Source organism: Toxotes jaculatrix, chromosome 6 (assembly GCF_017976425.1).
Source record: "Toxotes jaculatrix isolate fToxJac2 chromosome 6, fToxJac2.pri, whole genome shotgun sequence".
NCBI lineage: Eukaryota > Metazoa > Chordata > Actinopteri > Toxotidae > Toxotes > Toxotes jaculatrix.
The window spans coordinates 15,364,182-15,377,002 of NC_054399.1; the positions used below are offsets into that span (position 1 = coordinate 15,364,182).

The 12,821-nt window shown below is 39.4% G+C and overlaps 2 protein-coding genes across 3 annotated transcripts; both read right to left on the minus strand.

Annotated features, from left to right (window-relative positions):
- Positions 1-2,738: 2,738 nt before the first annotated feature.
- ccdc124 (coiled-coil domain containing 124) lies at positions 2,739-5,375 on the minus strand. Its single transcript, XM_041039926.1, has 5 exons — positions 5,290-5,375; positions 4,455-4,632; positions 3,670-3,862; positions 3,410-3,515; positions 2,739-3,268 (listed from the first exon to the last, which is right to left on the minus strand). Exons 2-5 carry the CDS (start codon positions 4,611-4,613, stop codon positions 3,064-3,066), a joined length of 663 nt encoding a protein of 220 aa, XP_040895860.1. The 5' UTR covers positions 4,614-4,632; positions 5,290-5,375; the 3' UTR covers positions 2,739-3,063.
- An 838-nt stretch (positions 5,376-6,213) lies between these two features.
- On the minus strand, positions 6,214-11,894 carry cluap1 (clusterin associated protein 1). Of its 2 annotated transcripts, none has more exons than XM_041039925.1 (13): positions 11,575-11,894; positions 11,204-11,271; positions 10,978-11,089; positions 10,658-10,742; positions 10,378-10,557; positions 9,950-10,045; positions 9,295-9,378; positions 9,056-9,189; positions 8,718-8,859; positions 8,242-8,314; positions 8,031-8,141; positions 7,802-7,851; positions 6,214-6,602 (listed from the first exon to the last, which is right to left on the minus strand). In XM_041039925.1, the coding sequence occupies exons 2-13, from the start codon at positions 11,223-11,225 to the stop codon at positions 6,426-6,428; spliced, it is 1,266 nt and encodes a 421-aa protein (XP_040895859.1). In that variant the 5' UTR covers positions 11,226-11,271; positions 11,575-11,894; the 3' UTR covers positions 6,214-6,425. The 2 variants fall into 2 exon arrangements, with proteins under 2 accessions (XP_040895859.1, XP_040895858.1); XM_041039924.1 differs by having other exon boundaries at positions 11,754-11,861.
- Positions 11,895-12,821: the final 927 nt, after the last annotated feature.

The window sequence follows — 12,821 nt, forward strand, 5'->3', positions numbered from 1 at the left end:
AAAAGTGAGCCATCAGTAAATATAAGTACGCGAAGATAACAGATTGAGCACTGTAATAGTTTATCCTAAAGTGCTTTATAACTATAAAAGTGCTGTATCACTTTTCATGTGTGAAGATCATTTTCTAAGTGAGTGACCCTAATTATTCCAGATGGCGGCTGCCTTATTTTGGACTTTAGCCCTTCAACTGCAATTCAACTTTACAACTTTCTCCTTAAAATAAATGAAAAAAACAAAAACAAAAAACATATGAACAAATCCCCACTGACGATCCTTACCTTCTTCTTCCATACGTTGTTTTCTCCAAACTCAAAGAAGCAGGTTACAAATAAGAAGTGCTCCTGGTCTGCAGAACAGAAGTGGAGCAGCCTGAGTGGGTGTTGGACAGCGGCTTGCCTCCTCCCAGTACGAGCACTTGATAAAGGAGCTTTGGAGACGCTTTCCTTTGAAAGTAATGATTAGAATTCAACATGAAGAAAGAAAAGGGCAGCAGCAGCTGGCCTGGTAAAGGGTTGCCATGCAAATGGACAGGGTGTGGGAGGGTGCAGCAACAGGTTAGGATGCAGAAAAAACAAAAACCTGTAACATCAGACCAGAGTGTTAAGGCGGAACATCACACGTATGAGCTCAAAGACATCTCGACAAATTGGGAGTGGACGGATTGGTTGCTAGGGAAAAGAAAAGGAACTGGTTGTTTTAAATGCAAAATGGAAAATAAAAAAGGCCAGTTGAACTTGTCATTAAAGCTCTGTATTTCAAAGGTCTTCACAGGGTCTCTTATCTCCTCCACCACAAGCGCCTAGCTGGACAAAAGAGTCCATTTTTAAATCTGGCTCCGAATGAATCAAGCCAGTGAGCGCAGGGCCTCATCAGATCTGTCGTAGAAGATCTAATGAATGCAACTGCAGGAGCAATTTAGCAACAACTGTATGATGAGATAGAGTCAAAAACACCACTGTTGCAAGTTATGAGAAGTCCATCTGCTCAGATGTTCACAATCTAGATTCGGTCAGCTGGGGTGGTGGTATTTTCTCAAACAAGTACTTGTTACCTTTCCAGTGGTTTTTGTTACTATTTAGACATAAAAACATGCAGACATGAAACAGATCTACTGTTTCTCGTGAACGTGAAGGACACATAAAAAAAAATACAAACTGTTTCAAGAAATACAATTGCTTTTCTGGATTACTAAACTTAAACACGAGTTTAAATATAATACAGAGCAGTGGATCAATAATTCATATCAGTTATGTTTTGTGTTTATTTCCTAGTTTGTCTTTTGCATTACACAGGCATCTAAAACCTGTAAAAGGCTTCAGCATATTTTATTTGTGGAAGGGTCTCGTGTGTGTTTAAACCTCATTTCCCAAATATAACTGAACGTAAATTACATTTTAGTTGCATTATTGAATTATTTTTTCTATAAGTTACTTATATTTAGACAGCTTCAGCCCTGCTTTATCTGTGCTTGCTGTCTCTCCACCTGGCATCAGGCAAACCTACACAGCCTGCAGCTTGCTGCCTCAGCAGCTCAGTACATGAATGTTGCTGCGCTGGAGGAAAACCTTTGTGACCAACAGAAGCACTGGCCACAATCAAAAGGGCCAGAAGGTCTGGTGGACTAGATAAGGGAGGCTAGTCACCTACTGTTTGAGGTCAGGCAATGTTTTGGGTTTGTTTTTTAAAGAAAAGGGAAAAAAAACATCTTTTGTTGAGTACTTTATGCCAATTCACATTGTTTTAATTGCATTTTAGATCACGTCAACCTCTAAAAGCAGCTGATTCAATATTCTTTTTCATCCTCATTTCGCTTGGAGCAGATGGGTTATAAGGCAATGAAGTGACAGTTTCTACTCTTGGTAAAAGTAGCTACAACAGGGCTCTGACAAGATTTGATATCAATGTCTCCATCCCATTTGGAAGCTAAGTGACTGACCCTGCTTGTAGCAATGCCTAAAAATACTGGCAGGGAAGCATCAGCTAAGTATTATATCAGGCATGTGTAAGGTTGTGAAGAAGTCATACTTGTGTCAACACTTTAACTTCAGCTTTTACTGTTAGCGTTGCACGTAATGAGGCAATAGCACCAACTCCACGGTCAGGAGTCACAGCACATGCAAGTCACATTTTACATTTGCTGCATTTAACAGACTCTTCCCCAGAACAATGTGGGTCCTTGTCACCTGACTGATGGACATGACAACAGAAAACACTTGGGAAGTAAGCCTGCACTATTACAGTTAATCTCTGTACCCATTTGGCCATCCTAGCACTTTTTGTAGTCAATGAAATGTTGTTCTTTGAAAGGTTTAGACATCACTGTTGTGCGTCACACAGTGAAGATATATTGGTAGAAAATGAACTTTGTATCTGTGTATATTCAGGGCAAGACTCTTAATCCACTGGCGACAGTGGCTTCAATGCTCAAGGCCAACTGTTCTGCTACTGAAGCAAAGAGACAGTTCCTTTTAAGAAACCGGTTAGTCACTTTTCAAAGTGACCAAACCCTAAAGTCATTTCCAGCCACAGATATTTTAAATTTACCATGCTCTTGCTGGTGGCTGATCAGTATAGTCTACCATGGACACAAAACTAAAGTCAACTTTCTCCTTGAATGAAGTTTGAACTCTGTAACTCCACCACAGCAGCAGCTGGCAAATGTCTGACTTCAGTATGTGACTTCAAGTATGCGCCTCCTAACAAGGAATAAGTCTAGCATTTAAAAGCAACAAGAGATATTGATGATCGAGTGATGAACTTTAATAAGTTACTCTGAAAACATCTGATTGACCACCTCCCTATAAGTGCTAGAAAAAAAATGTAATTAATTATTGGATGCTGAGATGCCACATTAGAGGTCACGTGCAACAGCAGAGCTTCTCCTTGCAAGTGAATGAAACAACAAAGTAGAGTCCTCTGGTACTGGAGAGATAGTTTCTGAGAAGGTGGTGGTGGAGTACTCGTCAGCAATTTTTAGATGAAATTATTCAATTTTCAAATGAAAGTCTCCAATGTGCGTAGAAAGACAGGTGTCAAATGGTGTCACAGGGGGAAAGAGCGCATTCACTTTGAGTTGTAGTTGGCAAAGCGTTGGTTCAGGGGGTTCTCTGGCGCCTTCATCCACTCCTTCTTCAACTGTTGCTTCAGCTGCGACAATCTCATATTGGGGTTCTCCTTTTTTAGGCGAGGCATGTTGACCTCCTCATAGGCAAGAAACGCTGCTTTCACCCTCCGCTCTGGGTGGCGGTCCAGCTCCTCAGGTCCCGTGCTGAGAGACAGGATGACAGGATGAGTAAACTGTTATCATTCACAATTCATATCTGCTGTTGTATATGATTTAAATCGACACTGCCATAATCACAAGGACAAAATGATGTTGCACAGAGTGCAAACAGTGAAATACGGTTACCTGAGCACAGCAATGGCGTCTTCTATTGTCCTGGCTTCCACCGTTCCTTCATCAGGGATAATTCTGTTCACGTTCTCCTCCAGTGGAGTCTCCAGGTGGCTCTTTTCTGTGGGAAAAAAATAAATAGTTTGAAACATAACAAAGCTGGTGTTATGGTTAAAGAAATCTTACTTTTGGCTTTGAGAGCAGAGACCACCACTGAAGTTTCGTCTGTATTCTGACCATCACAAATGTATCTACATTTTCAACCTGAACTTTACCTTGCGGTTTGAGCTCCTGCTGTTGCTCCTGCTCATTCTGAAGTATCTCTTCGATCTGGGCACGTGTCACTTTTCCTCCAGATAAAGCCTCCTTTTGGGATTTGCCTTTCAGCCTGGCATTCTCCGCATCCAGAAGTCGCTGGTTTTCCTTTTTCCTCTCTAGGGCTTCCAGCCTCTTCTTCTCCTTGTCATCCTGCAAATACAGAGAGTTGTCTCATCAGGATGGTAGATCTTTTCTATTGACAAAACTTTACAAACACTTACTTTCTTACAAGTCTAACATATTGCGTCTAATTTTTTTCACACTATATACAGAAAGATATTCAAGATTATTTAATGCATGCTGGTCTTCTAATTGCTTAAATGCTAATTAAGCACTTGTTCTTATTTGTTCTGTTCTGTAACTAGTTACTAACAGAACAACCCAGTGTCCCACAGGGGAAAATTAAAACTTAATCCCAACTAGACGTTAGACTTGGGGGCATGCATGTGTGCCAAATAAGAGGCCACAAGCAGGCAGAGTTCCTGTCGAAATCAAAAACTGTAATCCTGATTTTCTTCCATTTCAAAAACTATAGTTTTGTCAGAATTTCTGTAGTGTTTATTTCTTTGTAAAACAGATGTTATAATTTAATGTTTGTACACACATGACTATCCAAAGACAGTATAAAAATATGTCACAGTAATAAAACTTCATCAAAACAGCATATTCTCCTGAAAGTGCAGCACAAAATAACTGTGATTCATACATCCAGAAATAACACCTGACTAAGGAGACAAATCACCTTTCTCTGCTCTTTTTTGAGTACATGTTTGTCAGTTTCCTGCCACAGAGCATCCTCTTCCTCCTGCTTCTTACGGGCATCTGCCACTGCCTTGGCCTCAGCCTTGCGGGCTTTGGCTGTGGCTGCCTTGGAGTTCTCGCCCTGGAACTTCTTTGGCATCCCAACAGCTGCTCTTCAGCTGAGAGAGACAATGAAAGACAAGATTAATTGACAGTGAAAGTAAAAGATTAATTGTAGAAGACTAAAGCAAGCTAAATGCCCCCAGTGATACAAGACCCTACCAGATTTGTCAAGGTGGCATTTACTTTTCTTTTTAGTGTTTCTCAGATATTTATTTAAAAATTAAATATGCGATTGTTCAACAGGCAGCGTTTACGTTAAGGGTACTGTGCACCAGCTGTTTTGGGATAACAGATGTGAAAACAGTAAACTACCTATAACAATTTTGTATAACGAATCAATAAAGTATCGAAAGCCAATTATTATAGTTATCACAACTAAGCATCAGTTCGGAAATGTGGGTTAACAAAAACAGAATAACAAAACAGACTCAATGCGGAGATTTACTCAGCCAAACCCGAACTCCCTAAAACCATACAGTTTACAGTATACAGTATACACTATACAAAACTATACTATACTACACACAGACTGCAGCTTTGCTTGTCAGTGTAGCTAGTTAGCTTTAGCCAGTTGGTGTTAGCCGTTATCCGGCAAACAAGACTGGTTTGCTTGTCAAGGAGCCAGAGATTCTGTAGTTAACTACACCGACATTTAGCTAAGATGATAATGACCACAATTTAAAAAATGCTTAAGCATAAACATAGTTTCATACCAGTATGAGAGGAAAACAGGTCGTAAATAGACGACTGTTGTTTCGAAGAGGCATCTGCCACCTCCTCTCTGGAACCAGCGCGCACTGCGATGACGTAGAGTATCCTACGGTTACGCAGGTCAGTGAATTTAGGTTTTGAACTTTTTACTGGACTAAGTCTTGGTAGGAAAACGCTTTTTTTAACTAATGATAATTTTTAACTTTCACCTTTTTACTAAAATGTCTAGCTTTTAACATTAGATAAATACTTTTTTACATAAATTTTACATTTATATCTAAATAAGATAACACTTTATTGATCCCACAGCGGGAAAATTTAGTTGTTAGGCAGCTCACAAGCAAAAAAGTGTAGAAAAATAAGAAGTGTGCATGCAATTCAAGTACAAGATACAATGTGCAAAAAATAGCATATTTACAATCTAAAGAAAAGAAAGTTAAGTACAAAAAATACAAAAACAGTAAAAACTGATATGTGAATTTCTTCCATCAAGAAATGTTGAATTACTTATTCATATGGAGAATGTCACAAAGCATCATTATTACAAAAGATCAAACACTATGTCCTGGACAACTCAATATATATTTACAAGTCATCTCATCTGTTTGAGAACAAATTGTGCCTCACTGCCAGTTCCTGAATTTCCATCAAATGAACCTTACTTGAACATCATCAACACTACAACTGCACAGTATACTCATAAGATTGTAAGTTTCTTATGCTTAATGTTTTTCATTTAAAATTCTACATATTTTTCCTCCAAGTAATTTCCTGTTATGTATTGAGCACAAAAACAGTATAAAGCTACCAGGTTCCTTGGTACCAAAGAAAACCTGTCTTTCATTTAGTATAAAGTAAAATTGCACAATACTGTAATACTCTATCTTCTGGTGCCAATAAGCAGATGCAGACAAGTTATAAAATTGTCAATATTTTATTAAGAAAACCAGTTTACATAAATATTCAAAAACAGGAACAATATTAATGCTTTATGTTGCAATAACAACATAGTGGAATATTTATAGGAACACCTCTCAGAATATAATGGAATATTTCTGAGAGGTAATGAGAAGTTCTAATTTGAGCTGGAATACAGAAACAGCTGGAACACATCCGTGTGTGTGTGTGTGCTCGTCATTCAGAAATCATTGTCGCTCTCCTCTGACAGAGGGGGTCTCATGCCCCCCCTGGATGGGCGAGCACCCCTGGACACCGGGCCCTCCAAACTGTCATCCTCCAAATCCTTGCTCTCTTCTTCCTCACCTTCCTCATCTTCTTCATCATCCTCGTCCACATCAATCTCACTGTCTTCAGTCTGAAATAGCAGGCCACAGGATCACAACTATTGCAAAATGCACCATAACAATTTCAACACACCGGGTGAACCTACAACAGGGATAGGCAAGTTCCCACTCCAACTAAATGCTAAACCAGCTAACTGTTTACCACAACTTCAATCAGACAGGAGGAACTAATCACAGAGTCACTTCTTTGGCTGGAATGAAACCATGCTGAGTCCAGAACTGATTTTCACAGTAAATCATGAACTGGAACATGCCCATCTGAAGCCAGACAGTTACAGGGACAAGACAATCATTTACCTGATTAAAAGGAAAAATCCAAATCCAAAAATTCATCCTGAACATTTCAGCACAGTAAGCATTTCCACCAATGTTCAAAAACAGGCCAATATATGTTGAAGAAAAGAGAAAAATACAAAATTTTTACACTTACAGCTACATATCGTATTCGTAAAAAGATATTTAGGGAAATGAGGTAAAATAACTGCCTGAAGAGGAAAAGGACAAGGCAGGACTGAGGGTACACTCATAAATTTATGTCAATATGTGGCAGGTCCTGGTGTGCAGAAATTGTACTCTCAGTTCACACAGTATACAGTTCTTTGCATATATGTATGAAATAAATATGTGACTTACAAACGGCAACGGAGACCAAGCAAAAACAACTGCAACTGATCCACAAGCCTTGCATGTATGATCAACCGCGAGATCTGTGTGTACACTTTCAATTAACAGGAGTGGATGCAGGCTATACCCAGCTGTGTAAGCAATGCACACAGTGTCAGATAATTTGGAAATGGACTTTTCCTTTTATTACACAGATGAACAAGGAGAGAACTAGATCCTGGCCCTGCACAAACCTTTCCATTCCGTTGCTTTTTGGCAGAATGACTTGACCTTCTGGAAACAGCTAAAGAGGGCTTTTAAAATACAAGTGAGTGACAAAGATAAGATACTGAACAGAGCAGAAGATGGAAACAAAAGAGATGTGAGACTGATCAAAGATGGTCCACAGGACAAGTGATTAAAAATTACAAATAAAAGTAAGCACCAAGTCACTCGGTAGTGAGAGAGACAGTACAGAGAGCATCATCAAGGGGCACTGGGAGCAAAATCAGCAAAGAAGTAAAGAAAAAAAAAGAAAAAAAGAAACAATGTGAGGAGTGTGAGGAAAGAAGGAGTCTTGTATTGATGTTGCTATGACAGCACTAACCTCATCACTGTCACCACCCTGCATGTTCCCAATGAATCGAGCACCTGTTCCTAGAGTAAAAAAGAGGCGATGCTCAGTTCACATGAAAGGAGGTAATGTTTTCATAGGCTGAGAATTTATTTTTTAGAACCACAGGTGTAAGTCATACAAAACAGGATATGATGCAGATAGTATATGATATGATGCAAATTTTTCCATGGTGCGACGTGGCTTTCCCTTGTCTGTGTACCTGCCATGATGCTGTTTCGTGTGGGTCGGGGCTTAGAAGGTCGACACTCTTCCATGTCGCTGTCTGAGCCTTCGTCCTCTGGAACGTCCATGTCAGAATCCTCATCTTTCACTGCAGAAAACATTATGAGGCAAGTGTGTCAAACTACAAAAAAAGGATTGCGATTACATCATTACTTTTGGCTTTTAGTTTGTGTGGTTGTTTGTCTCACAGGAGCTCCTCGTCAAATCCCTCTTCTCTTCATTCAGTTTGTGCTGCATCATCCTCAGAGTGTTTTCGGCCTCCTGCAGGGGAGACAAATGGACAGACAGACATAAACAGCATAAAGAGGGCCGGTGAGAGAAGAGAAGTTTACATTTGCACAATCTGTCAATCAAAGAATCCAAGCTCTTTCAGACTTGCTAGTGTTTGTGAACTGTATTATCTCATTTCTCATCATCATCACAGGCCAGGAAATGATATTTTTACATACAAAAGAAGAGGAAGGGAGTACTCATTTTTCACCTGTGTGCAGCTCTAACAAATGGCCGTACTCCTTTTCAGTTATGCTGACGGTTTGTTGGATTTGCCCAGAAACAAATTATGCTAAATGAATAAATAATATCATCAGCTAAATGTTGGAATCGTTACTTCCTTTTGTAAAACATTTGAGAATCACTGTTCTACATGTCATTCACGCTCACACACCTCAAACCTCTCCTGCTCCAGTCTGTGGTATTCATCCAGCTGAGACTCCAGGAAGCAGAGGTTTCTGAACTTCTCCACATAGATGTCATACTGTTTTTGCAGATCCTCCTCGATCTTCTCATATTCATCCATGAATGCCGGCCTAAAAAAGTGAGTGAGGAACAAAAAAAAGGACTTACAAGGTGGGGAACTCTTTTGGAAAAAGTCTGCAAATAATTACTATTAAAATGAAGGTAACTCCAATTGACTGTATGCTTTATGCATTTTAATTTTAGCTTAAGACGGGGAAACATTCCTGTCATTTTGTCTCTCTGTCGCCTGTAAGGTTTTAAACTGACCTGACACTCTGCAGTGTCTGTAGCCTCTTCCGATTCCTCTCCAGCTCCTGCTTCTTCTTTTCTATCTTGGCATCCAGACTGGTCTCATCAGAGACAACATTACTCAGCATGTCTTTGGTCTTTTCCACACTTCCCTTGACAATGAACACAAATACATGGTGGCAGGTACCATTTCATGGATAACAACAGGCACTGTGTGATTTTCTTTTTAAATTAAGATTGTCAGGATAAATACATACCAAAACCTCCTTGATGGCAGCTCTCAGGGCCTTTTCAGTCTCATTGATTTCCAGAGGTCTGCCAATGGCCACAGTCCTCATTTCCTGTTGGGATGTGGAAAACAAAGACAGAGTAATCTCTTGCATCATGGACACTTTTGTCTTTTCAAAGAGACATCATCATTGTACAGCTTTTATCAGAGAGCAGCAGCTTGAGTTCACTGCAGCAAAACAAAGCCACATCATGCTACCAGCTTTGCCAGCACTCAGCAGAGTACTTAATTATGAAAAAGGTATGCACTGACCAGTGGCAGTTTTTAGTCTTAAAGAAAGAAGATCCTTAAAGGAAATACCAAAAATGAGGATTATATAATTGTCTTTACATTTGTAACTTCAGAACTTCTGAAATTATCTTGTCTTTTCACACCAAGACATTACTATGCTTCTTAAAATCATTCTTAAAAAGCACTGTTGAAAATTTAGCCTTCAAACAGTAAAGCAATCTATCTAGTCTGCAACATATGAAAAGAAACCCTTTAAAAATAACATCTGGTGTCATTTTTTATCTTTCCAAATTTTTACATGAATTTCTTTTCACTGTCAAGGAGTGTGTGGACTTAAAATCTAGGAAAATGGAAACCACAATGTGTCAGTTAATTTCTATGTTTTCCCTCACCCTTAGGTCCACCTCTTTTCCCAGTAAATCATACAGAGATGCTCCTTTAGATGTGACCTCGGATGCCAGCTGTCGAGCTGCTTTAAGATCTGAAATCTGTGGTGAAGACAAAGTGAGACATAATCAGCAACACACAGCTATATCTTCTCCCTAGGATTTGATATAAGATAAATAAGTAATGCTATACTATACATTACACCAGGGGTGTCAAACTGTTCCACAAAGGGCCGGTGTGGCTGCAGGTTTTTGTTCCAACCAATGAAGAGCACACAGTTTGACCAATCAACTGTCTGAAGACTGAGATCAGTTGATTAAATGAGTCAAGTCTGGTGTGCTGCTGCTTGGTTGGAACAAAAACCTGCAGCCACACCGGCCCTTTGTGGAACAGGTTTGACACCTCTGCATTACACAGTACAAAAACTTCTCACCCGTGAGCCAAGGTCAAACTTGAACTTGTTGTTATCCTCTTCGACTTGGTCTCCCAGGGCCATCTGCTTGGTCTTCATAGCGCTGTATAGCACTGAGGTGATCTTCAGCATCTCTTTCACTGCATAGCCATCAGCCTGGTAGAGATGCTTAGTGTTCAGCTTGATGTGAGCCTTTGTTGCCTGCAACCAGGTGAGACAATGGTTAAGACAGACTGACAGCAGGCCTTTAATAACTCTGAATGAACTGTACATTTGGACTCAACACAAGATAAGATGTTACCATGAACTGGGCTACTGCCTTGATGAAGAATATTCTGTCTGTCTCTGAGTCCACATCAGTGAGAATATCCGTGTTGGGCTCATATCTACATGTAATGGCAAAAGAGAGGGTTAGGGAGCAAAAGATATCACAGTATCCTCTAATACAGACATAATGTCTAGACAAACTTATTGGCTGATCCTAGTAAAATCATAGACATCTGAGCCATAGCAACGAGCAGGCAGAGGAAAAAAACTCTGAAGCAAAAGTAGAGTCCTCACAGATTTTAGGGTAAAGGTCGGAGTTTTTAAACGTGAAGAATATGGGATGCTCAAGCTTACCTCTTTACAAGCCATATTAAAATTTCTGCCACTAGCATGAAGTTTGGTGTTCTGAAGTTCTCCATAGATATCAACCGAGGATAGCCCAAGGCCCTCATCATTTCAGTGAAATCTGCCAAACAAGATGCAACTCCAATTACCAACACTATACAGACACAGAACAAAAACTCACGGTTTACCCATATAATGTACACACGGTGGGAAGCAGTTAGCTAATATCACTTACTTCTTAAGTCTCTGAAGGACATTTTGACCTGTGAGCACTGGACAGCAGGACATACACTGGCTCCTCCACTTGCAACAAAAAAAAGCCAGTTATTTACATACAACGAGCTACTGACTCTGCAAAACAATTTTCCATGGAGGGATGGAGATTGAGGGCGTCGAACTCGTAGACTGCAACGCCTGGGACAATGCTATATGAATACAGTTGACTTAACAAGACAACACATGAAACATTGTCCATCAATCACCACGAGTGGCAGGATGGTGGAAGCTAAAAATCCATAGTGTGATATAACAGAATTTAGATATCATTGTTAATGTATGTTCAGCCTTCAATCGAGAGTCTGAAGGTAACATCAGTTTAAGCGTTACCGTTAGGAGACTTCGCTGTAATTTAGCTAGCTGTTGGCTAGCTGGACGTTAGCAAAAAGGCTAACGCTTAGTGTCGCCGCAGGTTATCCGGTCAAAAGAGATGAACCTTCTGAACGTTCTTGTTAGCCGTGATCAAACGCAGCATATCGTGTTTGCGGGTATGATAATGGCTTTGCTACCTGTCGGTGCTGTCTCTGCAGCTCGGTGTTCGTTCGTTGCTTCGCTCCCACCAAGTGAAGACAGTCTCTATGGAAACCGAGATTCTTGCTCTACGGAAGCTCAACGTGGCCAGAAATGCTATCAGTGAGCGTTTGTGATTGTACGGGCGTCAGGACCATCTGCATCTTATGTCACATGACGGTTCAGGTTTTTTTTTTTTTTTTTTTTTTTTTTCCAACTTTATTGAACATCAGACAAATATGAACATACAATTGAACATGACAATCTCAAAATAACATCCAAATACAGTACAAATTTGAAAACACCTTCTTTGTTTCAAAAAAAATAAATTAAGGGAAAAGGAATTAAATAAATACCAATAAAAAAATAATAAAAATAAAATAAATAAGGGGTTTTAAGGGGCTAGAATAAATGAAGCTCATCTATAATTGTGCATAATTTATTTGCATTGGGCATATCTAAGCGTCTCAGACACTTTTGGAGGAGGGAAAATTCATTTTTAAGAGCAGGCCATGAGGGGGTGGACTTGGCATATCTACATTTGTGTATAAAGTATTTTGTAGTAATGATAAAATTATTTATCAAAAATTCAATTCTTTTATCTTTAAGCACAACTCCGTTTCGAATATTTTGAAAGGACCAGAATTCAATGTTGTAATTTCTATAATTGGAAGATATTAAATCATGAAGAGATTTCCATAAATTCTGGACTGACTCACATTCATAGAATAAGTGTTCTGTTGTTTCAGGGATTGTTTTACAGATATAGCAATTTTCTACTTCAAATTTGAATCTTTTTTTCATGAATTCATTCGAAGGATAAATACTGTTTATAGTTTTAAACTGGACTTCTTTGCATTTTGGAGAAATTGGAAATGACGGTTCAGGTAGATGGGACAACTAACTGACATTTTAAATTCCCACAGCGGGTGCAAAGTTTAAATCATGTTTCTGTCTGACTGTTTGTCCATATTTGCTGCAGACTGAATAAAAACAGTTTAAAAGCAAATGTTGGTGCAGGACTCTTACTTAATAATAAGTAATAGTGTACTGAATTGTGGTATTAG